The sequence below is a fragment of the Pomacea canaliculata genome, linkage group LG13, assembly GCF_003073045.1.
Source record: "Pomacea canaliculata isolate SZHN2017 linkage group LG13, ASM307304v1, whole genome shotgun sequence".
NCBI lineage: Eukaryota > Metazoa > Mollusca > Gastropoda > Architaenioglossa > Ampullariidae > Pomacea > Pomacea canaliculata.
The window spans coordinates 5,533,359-5,544,139 of record NC_037602.1 but is presented as its reverse complement, the minus strand read 5'-3'; the positions used below and the strand labels follow the sequence as shown (position 1 = coordinate 5,544,139).

At 36.0% G+C, this 10,781-nt stretch overlaps 1 protein-coding gene across 1 annotated transcript; it reads left to right on the top strand.

The window, feature by feature from the left end:
* Window positions 1–415: 415 nt before the first annotated feature.
* On the top strand, window positions 416–9,649 carry LOC112554160 (junction-mediating and -regulatory protein-like). The gene is made up of 10 exons (XM_025221785.1): window positions 416–1,216; window positions 1,745–1,925; window positions 2,182–2,263; window positions 3,064–3,154; window positions 3,562–3,727; window positions 4,228–4,406; window positions 5,083–5,169; window positions 5,438–5,533; window positions 6,404–7,028; window positions 7,418–9,649. The coding sequence occupies exons 1-10, from the start codon at window positions 554–556 to the stop codon at window positions 7,612–7,614; spliced, it is 2,367 nt and encodes a 788-aa protein (XP_025077570.1). The 5' UTR covers window positions 416–553; the 3' UTR covers window positions 7,615–9,649.
* Window positions 9,650–10,781: the final 1,132 nt, after the last annotated feature.

The following is a 10,781-nucleotide window of genomic DNA, read 5'->3' as shown; positions in this document are numbered from 1 at the left end:
AACAACATTGTGTTAAACTTAAAGTCAATATTACAATCATCCTTCACCTCACAAAATGGCTGACTCAGTTCTAGTGACAAAAGTGCATTGTGAAATTTGTGGATATAACTACTCTTGAGGAGCTTATGTGACATTCAGTCATAGCATTAACTTGCTTTGTAAAATAGTCCACTCATAAACGAAAGTGGTAGTTCAAACCATAATCTATACAGAGGCAGAGGTTTGGTAATCTATAAAGATAATTTAAATTAATATGATTTAGCAAATGCTGTGCTGTTTCTCTCTGTGTTGTATTTTTTTAAAAGTTGTTATGAAACATGTAAATGGTAAAGTTCAACACATGTTGTTAAAATTGAATGACTTTTTTTATTCTATTTGCAATAAATTAAAAAAATATTTTTCTTTACCTTTTGCAGCCAGGAAAATGTGTGCTTCTATCACATTGGATTTAGAATGCTGATAAAAATGAGACCAAACATTTCATGCACATATTTTAAAATTCATTTAATTCAAACAAGCAAACTCTTTTAGCTTTTTTAAAAATTCTTTAGAGATGGAAACAGAGAGAATGGACTCATTGGAAGATTGGGTGGCTGTGAAGGAAAGTGCCTTTGTAGATGAAAGCACACCTCCACGACTTGTTTTTATGGTATCTTGGAATGATGTGGAACACAAGATTGCTGTTACTTGTCGTGCCCGAAGTCGAGTGGCTCGAGATACAGAGGATTGTAGCAGTCGATCAACAGCTTTCAGTATTCAAGAACTGAAGGGTATCATGCAAGTGCTGTCTCTTGTGCATCCTACTTTGGCAAATTACTTTCCACACTTTCCAGATGAACCTCGAGGAATCTGGGCAATATTTTCCACCCCAAAGACACCTGAAAATGCTGCTCAGATCTGTCAGGATTTAGAGAAGTTTTTCTTCTTGGCACTGGATGTTTGCAAAGAAAGATTACTGATGGCAACACTTTTTGAAGAACCAGACACTAAAGAATATTTCGAAAGTATGGGAGAGCTGCGTAAGCAAGGTCTTCTTGAGGAAATGCGTAATGCTGAAGAAGAGCTGAAGAACTTAGAATTTGAAAGGGAACAGTGCACAGCCATGAAGGACTATGCTGAGTTGTATGTACGAGAGGATGTTTCTCTAAATAAACTACTAGAAGCACTAGCTCATTTTTACAACTGGGAACTGCAGCCTTTTTTAGACCTTCGTGAGGTATGTTATGGTTGTGTTTTTTCTTTAATTTTTTTATATGCCCTTTAATGTTTTAAGAAAAAAGAAAATAATAGAAACATTACAGTTTTTTAAAAAAGGATTTTATTTGAGTTTTCCTTTCAAATGCATAAGATAATGGTAACACACAGTTGACCACATTGACTGAAGTGCTGACAGTTAAACAGATTTAGTGGCCATGATGCCACCATAAATATCAGTAACTTATTATTTCATCATCATTTATGAAAATGATACCAGTTAATCAAGAAAGATGTTACATTTTCAGGAAAGGAAGATCTTTAATGTGTGAAAAATGTTTGAAAGCATTTTATTTATAGATGATAAATGGTTCACTGGCTTTTGTCTGGGCTATGGGACTCTTGAGGTTCCATTTGTTTTTGGATGCCACCTATTTATATACACGTGAAAACAAAAATAATATGTAACATTAATTTTGAGCAATTAAACTAAGGTTAAATAGTGTGAGTGCAGTTATATATTTGAAATTTATTTTTATTTTACAACAAGATGGCACTCAAGAAGGCTCAAAATGCCAAGGACATGTTGCAAAACCCAGATGTTGGCAACCGAGTGAAAGAAGAAAGTAAGAAAGCATTCACAGAGTGGCAAGCAGAACATGTTCGTGCTCTAGATGTGATTCAAGACTTGTACATAGTGTATTATTCTCGTACATCAGATTTGTACAGAGGTAAGAAACCTTCAGTTCTTCAGGTTCTGTTTAGGGTGGGTGTGAATGTGGATATCTGTGTTTGCGTGTGTGGACTTATGAGCCTCTGACTAATCATCTTCATGATTATTGTCTGGCAATACAGCTAAAAGTATGTCCCCACTTCCCACTCTGCTCACTTCATCCCAGACACCTCCACCTAGCCCATCTGTATTTCCGGTAAATTGCCATTGTGCACTGTAATCCAAAATACTACAGTTACCTGTGGAATGTGCAGATCTCTTATCCAAGATGGAAGAAGACAGACAGAGGTTTGGAAAGAATGCATTTGAATTGGTAGCTGCTGAAAGAGTATTGAGGTAAACTTCTAAGATTGTTCATTGTACTTACTTTGCATTGTTAAGGGATCTATTAAGTTTTCTTGCAAAAAGGGAAAAGGATTTTTTATGCTCAAATATATACATGCATATAGATGGCTGATTGAGGATGTGGAGAATTTTGTTTTCCTCTGTTATCGCTTTGGTTAGTAGGCACTGAGATCTCTGTTTCATTCTTTAGTAGGCAATTAAGTTTGTGAAGACATATGAAGGATTAGATAAAAAAAGAACTAGCTAAATAAAATTAATATTTTGGTGGGTTTTTTTTTAGAATATTACAAAGGCATATCATAACAATAACAAAAGATCAAACATTAAATATACAGTCTTTCCTTTATTTCAGAGTGTAGCTTACACATTATAGATTTGTTGCTCATCTTTACTTTCTGTTTTTTTAGTGGCTAAAAATATTTTACACAGTTTTATAATCTGAGAAAACTGAAAGTAAAAGCTATTTTTTTTGTATTAGCATCATTAAGGTTCAAAATTCAGCTTCTGTGATCAGAATAGTGTCTCAAAACTGGATTAACAAATTTGTATCCCTAAGTTTATCTTGCATGCTAGACACTAAACTTTGCTTTTTGTTTCATTTTTATAAGTTTTGGACTAGCCACTGTAGATGCATGCTCACATATTTTTTTTAACTGGCATAAACTGAATTCTTCATGTCGTATGAAGAGACCTTTAATTTTACAATGACTGTGCCTTTATTGGGACTAAGAAACTTTGGATGAATAAAACAGTCTTTAAATAAAAAAATGACATTTGTTTTCTCCTTATAGGTTAAAGACACAAATGCATAAAGAAAATGTGCAACTGCTTCAGAATAAACGAAAGCAGCATATCCAAGAACGAGACAAAGTGAAAGAAGAGGTGTGTAGTGTTGAGTTGTTTAATTTGGAACAAAGTAGATGATAATGAAGATCCTTGAATATTTCAGGCTGTCTATTGTTCATGTATTAAGTTTAGAAAAAAAAGTATTAGGGACTCCACTAATGAGCTTGTGCAGCTGTTTTTTGCCTAATTCATCATTTTAACATTTTAAAGAGACCTATAAGCAGAAATGCTACACTGACTAAAATGTCTGTCAGTTTTCCTAACCATGAGCAGTTCAGTGTCCTTTTTATATGTTTTAACACAAAGATTATCATGTGATACATTCTTACTATTATCTCCTATTACTATTTTTCCCTGGTGCTGCCTATTTGGAAGTAGCTAAGTCAATCTGATAATATATAAATATGCTAGAAATCTTATCTGATCTTTTTGTCTGCGTATAGATTGGATTCCTAGCAGAAAGTAGCAACATACATGCAGAACTGGAACGGCTGGAGAGAGTGGTGTATCTGTGGCAATGCCGCATCATGCAGATTGAGCTGGACATACTGCACCAGAAAGAGATGATAGTCCAAACACAGATTCAGAGCCGCAGAAGGCTTATCGATGGTTGGTGATAATGATGAAATAATAATGAGTGAAAGTATTGTCAGAAAGTAAGAAATAAGTGATTTGCTTTGCTGGTCTTGATTGCACAAATATATTTGCAGATTGCAGTTTTCTTTATAATAGTGTTTTTCAAGGTAAGTCTTGTAACATTAAAAAATAGTTACTCATGAACAGAGCATGCCAGAAAACAGTATGGGCCTGTAGATATACAAATATGGACACATACACTTCTGTAATACGTGTTAGCGGGGATGATCAAAACATTATGTTACAGTATTATAGGACCCACATTTTGATGTACACAGCATGCTTTTGGCTTCTTTTACCTTTTGAAGATTCCGGAAGCAAGGAGCGGGAGAGGGGAATTTATAAGTTTTGAAAGCAATGTTTTTGGTAAGGAATATTGATATAACCCAATAGAACAGAAAATTAGAACACATTAAAAGGGAAAAAAGAAAATATCTTTTGCTTTTGTCTGTACACATGCATGCTTGTAACAGAGATTCAAGAGGAAAGCATAGTTTTCCATGATGCTGTGGAGGACATTAATGATCTCAGTGATGATGAAAATACTGAGTACAACACCTTGCCAAAGCTATCTGACGATGCTGAACTTATACAGCTTCGAAATACTCTTGCATCTTTAAATCGACAACGTGCAAGAATCCGCAATAAAAAGGTAAGATATCCTGTCCTGTCCAAATATTCATGCCATCCTATGAACACCCTAACATTTCTTGCTTTATTATTACATAGCTTTTATTGGAAAGAAATGTCAAATCATCCATGAATTGACCCTCTTTTGAAACCCCATCAAATCCTTTCTCTCTCTCTTACACTGCTCATTTGGCACTTGATATTATAAATGTTAAACTTTTCTTTTTGTGTCATTGTGGTAAACTTTGTGACTTCTTAAAACACCTGTACACATATAACAGGGTGACCGACCACACAGCTCACACTCACGTTCACTCTGTAATTAATGTTTGAACGTGTAGCTGTAGGCTGTTGGACATCTTTATTACGATGACTGCTTGCTGGCTGCCTGAAGTATTTAGCTTAACACAGGACGTAGCTCGGAGCACAGACTTTGTCCTTAGTCAAGCGGGCTGCTGGTTGGCGATGCCGCCCCTTCCTTCTCTTGTGGCCTCCTCTGGACCCAAACAAACCAGTGCGCCAATCTGTACCTGTCTGTGCTACCGACCAATTGGCCTTCAGCTGGCATCTTAGCCAAACTCTACTGCACACATATCTTCCATAAAGAAAGTCCAGTTCTGATATTTATTGAGTCAATCATGAAAAATGCTTCAGCTTTAATGTTTATAACATCCTTACTTTTCTCATCACTTCTCTAGAAAACTTTTGAAGAGAAGTATTTAACTAAGGAACAACAGAAAGAAGAAGAGTTTGAACGCTATCGTATACATCATGTTTTACAAGCAGTAAGTAAACATTTTCATTCAAAAACCTTACTCCTATGATGATTCATTGTGGCTATGGGTTCTTATCCTCTTTACTTAAAGCAATAGTAAAAAGTGACTTAGGATGACTTAAAAAACAATTTGGTTCCAAAGGATTATTCTAATATACTTAAAAGTTGCTTTCGGATATTGTAGGATTGTCTCATATAATTGCAGCATATAAATGTGTTTAAAATTAAAGCTATTGAAATAGCATTTTGATGTAAATTTTGGAGGAATTATTTTTCAGAAGCGAGATGAACAGAAAGCAGAAGATCTTAAGAAAAAGGACTTTGTTGATGAAGAACGAAAAAAGACAATAGAACGACTAAAGACTTTCAAACTGGTAAGCAAACTTTTATAAAAATAGGCAAGATTTGGGAGTGAACCTTCATAAAAAATGACCAAGTGGGTGACCAAGATAGGAAAATAGGAAAGTGATAGGTCTACAAAGTTTATTTTGCTGTCTATATTATAGTCTCTCATCAATACTAATTCAATATCTTTTGATATGGTTTTTTACCTGTGTTAAAGGTTATCTTAAATAACTTACTAGAGCATTTGATTCTCTTGGTGATGAAGTGTGCAGAAAGTCTGAGGTATACAAAAATGAAGTATTTCACTATTTTTGTGTTGTGGGATTAGCAAAAAATAATTTGCCATAATTACACACCTGTTTGCTGGCATAGTTGTTGGTCTTCCAATCATCAGGTAAAACTGATGCCATCTTTTCATGAACTAGTTACAGACATCAGCATAGATTTCCTCAGTTTTGACAATGCCTATCAATATTGATGCCAACTGTTCCATCCACCTTTATTTTCCTTATTGCACTCTCTGCACTTTTTCAGATTTGAAATAGGAAATGTTTAAGACAGTTCGCCCGGTATGTGCAACTTTGATGTTAGTTTACTCCTTGTTAGTCCTCGAGGAGCATAGGACCGCAACAACGCCTTGCCAGTGGACCTGGTTTTGGGCAGACCCCTTCAGTTGGGCCCATGTGGTTCCGACGTCCTTTGCCTCGCTTTCTACTGTTTTTTTTTCCAAGTCTGCTTTTGTCTCCCAACTCTCTTCCCCTGAGGATTCCAGTCATCTTTGATGTAGTATGCCAGAATTTCATTCTAAGATCTTTATTTTTGTTTTCTTAAAAGATTTGAATGAAATGTCATTAAAATAATACCTAGAATATATTCTTCCCATCCCTTTACATGTTTAGAAATATCCAGTGCCAGCAGCCATCAAACCACCAAGATACCAGAAGCCAAGCAGACGTCGAATGTCGGACAGCATGTCAGGAAGCACTATGTCTTTAGCATCAGACACCAGTGCCAGCATAACAACTCGGTTTCAGAGAACACCCAACAAAAGACGTGGTGGCCAACAGGCATCTCCTGCATCAAAAGCAAGAGAAAATGGAAATAAGCCTAAGGCTCGACCAAGGAGATTGACTGGCAAAAGTCAGGACCCCACTGACATCCCTGTCACTATATTCGTTAGTGGAGCACATACCATGAACGAAAACCTGGAAGATGCTGCTGGAGGTATTTCATTACCTTCACCCCCTGCACCTTCTATACCTCCACCACCTCCTCCTCCTCCACCACCTCCTCCTCCACCACCACCACCACCTCCTCCTCCTCCATCTCTAATCTTTCCAAACCGTGGAAATCTGTTTGGGGGAAGTGATCTTGCCAATGCTAAGAGCATGCTGAAACAACGTGATCATACATCAGAGACTTCAGCCAAGGCATCATCAGGACTGAACCTAGATGAAATACGGTCGGGACGAGGTCTCCTGAAGCCAGTTAACATAAGGCCACATAAAGAACTACCTAATGAAAGTGAGTTTTGTTTTTCTTATCTTTTCTAATCTGATCACCATTTCAACAGCAATATTTCCATATCATACACCTGGAAGATCTTTAATGAGTAAATGCTTTCAGACCTTGCAGAACTATCACGTTGACTCCTGTGATGGATTTTTCCATTTGCTTTTGAGGTAGTGTGGTAGCACAGCATCTTAGCATTGATGACCAATATAGAGGTTCAGGTGGATTGGGTTCAGATCTGGCTTTTAGCTCTTTAGTTCTTTCTCCATATGGAGTTTTACTTGCTGTGATAGTGTTGGTTAATGGCTGGGCATAAAATATTAATTTCCCCATTCATTTTTTTGTTACATCATGAAGCATATTTAGTCTTTATTATAGAGGTTTTTTAAAATTCTTTCAAGGTGATCCAATGACTAGCATATTTGACCTCATACGGAATGGAGTGCAGCTGAAACCGATCACCCATGATTCACCGCCTCCTTCGATGACTGATTCTCATCAGCAGTTACTGCGCAATACCTTAGCAAATATCAACCGCGTGACTCACGAAATGTCACCAGACATCGACAGTAATGATGAGGGAGAGTTTGATGACTAAAGCTTGGATGCTGAACCTTGTGACATAATTTTGCTTGTTTTCCACCATAACAGCCTTTTAACATTCTAAGCTTTGTGCTACTTTAATCATCATACGACCATTAGGCTATCACATTTTAGTGGACTGGCAATCAGAATGATTCAGTAACCTGCCGGTGTCTAGTAAGTTAATCAGTTGTATGTTCTCCCTTTTTTTTTTTTCTCTAAGTGTTTTTTTCTTATTGGTGTATGTTATTTCTGATGGTCTTCCACTACATGCACATCAAAGCAGGAGACAGCAGACTTTTTATCACTGGAAAAGTTTCTTGAAATGAAACCATCTTCAACATGCACAGAAGTACACACTGCTAATTATTTTAACCCAGGCTTGTTAAGAGCCAAGAGAAAAGCAAGTGAGTTTTCTGGGAAGGGTGGCTACTTAGATAAAGGTAGCAATACATTTATTTTGAATATGGTGTTAAAATTTTAAGTGCAGAGCTGTTTTTGTTTTCAATCACTGACATTCACTTTACCTTATCCATCTTTTTTTCACAGCCAGAGGAAAGTAAATGATCCTTTCAGTGTTTGGGTTGGACTGTGCAAGTTTTGTAGAGCTGTTTCCATTCATAGTGACAGAGTAGTAATCATTAAACTTCCGGTAAACAGTATACAGCAGTTGTGGACCATGACAATATACATAAGCATTCAATGCATCCCAACAGTCTGTCACTCCACCTGTAACTTGATGAGATATGGTCTTTAATGCTTTCATTTCCAGATTCTCCTGAGATATCTAAATGGTCAGATTATTAGTTGGAATTATTAAAGAAAGCTTAAAATTTGATCTTAACAATTTCCAAATTAACTATAATCAAGGAGAAAAATCTACAACTCCATGTAGAAAAAGGGTTTGATTGAAATAGTTAACATTGTTAATTGAAGGCTTTTTGTAAATTAGCAATTCATTCCAAGTGTAACTGGCTCATTTAGAATATTTTAGATAGATCTCTGCTCATTCCTTGTGCCACTTCTCGGAGCTGTTTACTGTTCCCCATCTTTTTTTCTTCACAGTTGTTTGCCAGCCATAGATGTACATGAATAGGCTGCCCCTCTAACCCTTTCCTTACAGTTCACATTGCTGATCTCCCATGATGATTATGTTTACTTTTAGCTTTTGGTTGTCTGGAAAATCAGCTACTGCCTGTAACTTTGAAGCCTGCTTGTTAGATTATGAGACCAGTCTTCATAAATCATGTTCAGTGTTTGTAAAATATTCATAGGCTTTACCAGAACAAGAATGCTGCACTTTTTTTTTCAAACTTGTAAAGTCAAATTATTGTGAAACTGTATTAACATTTATGCTAGGCTAAGGTACCAATCAAAGTTTTCATTTGAATTTCTGCAAAGGTCATCTTTAATGTTTCTATGAAATTATTTTATATAATACTTTGCATGATTCAGAGGACAACAGCAAAATGGACAGCATGCAACAAATCTTTATTGTGTCTATTTGACACTGATGTTTTGAAAGCAAGAAAATTAGTGTTTCACATGTAACTAGAGTGTTATTAATGGTGGTTTCAAAAATGTTAAGCTGTGATCGAGTTACAAATGAATTGCATGTATATTTATTTGTGCTTTTATACAAAATGATTGTCTAATACATGCAGTCACACATTTGTTGTATTCTGCAACTGCACATACCAGTCATTCTTTTTACCTCGCTAGGTAAGCTTTTGTGTGTGGACCTCTTATTTATATCTTCCAGACGCACGAGAGTACGCTGCTCTTTTATCTGACATTACATAGCCCGTTTATGGACAGCATGGCATAAAACATGATTTTATAATGTAAAATGACACTGACTGGATAAAAATGATGAATGCATATAATTTCAACTTCACTTTATATGCAAGTGCTTGAATGTAATGTGGATGATTAAAGTCTCACCTGCTAATGACAAACATTCACATTTACCCAAGATTTTAAGAAATGTAAACACATGAAGGCTGTATACATTTTACTATGACATAGTAATATTAAATATTACAAATGCCTGTTGCATTTTCCTCTGTCAGCATGCAATGGAATAATTGTGTTAGAACCCCCCTCCAAAAAAAAGTCGCCCTTAATAAAGGCTTCAGCACAGGATTACATAGTGTATGATTATGTATGTTTGGACACAAAGCCTTCTGAATCATGTAATCATTCTGCCATGGTTCCAGGGCACTATAAAAAAAATTGTATTCTGTTGAGATAATAACATCAGTCCAGCACTCAGATCACTGGTACTGCTGTGTCATTAGACTCTTCAGGCACACCTGCAGAGCCAAAAAGCTGATATAAAATAATCCTGAAACACATTTTTCTGTTGTTAATATTTACTTTTTTTTTTGAATGTTTCAGCAATGTTCTAACACTTCAAGTCAGAAAAAAATCGCATCAAAACCAAGTTTTTAGGCTTCCTCTTCCTTCTGTCTCACACAGATATATATATGATGGTAATTTCAAGTCATCATGCAACTCGTAAAACCTATCATGCATATTATTTTTCTCCATGTACCAGAATCAATGCAATCTCCTTATACCTCTGAGAAACTTAATTGGGGCATCTGCTGGTGGGAACAAATCTGTGAGTGAAAGTTATTTGTGTAGGAAGACATGCAACATACTGCACTTAATTATCCATCACTTTATCATGTGATCATGACTGTCAGCTGGTGCTTATGATTTCTCATCTCTATAATTTTTCCTTTTTATTTTAATTACCTCCTTCTGGTACACTCAAAGGTATCTTCTTTTCCAATATGGAAGGCCAACATTGTGCATAAAATCACCACAGTTTTCTGCAATATAAACAATTCATCATTATGAGAATATGTTCTTGAATACACTTTAAGCAGAAATATGGGATTTATTTTTTTTTAAAAAAGAGTTTAGTACTGGGAGTTTGAAATGCAAAGCAGGGGACAACTTCTTTATACCACACAGATGCACTTAGTAGCAATATTAGTTTAACATGATGAATTGATATTCAGTATGTTCTGCAAAGAAATAAATTCACATCCATAACTGTTCTTAAAGAAAATGTAATAACCCCTCACTGATACAACAGCATGCTCAACTAGCACCAATATTCTCCTTTGAAGAGGCAAACACTTTCAACAAAAGCTCCTGTGCCAGAAGGGC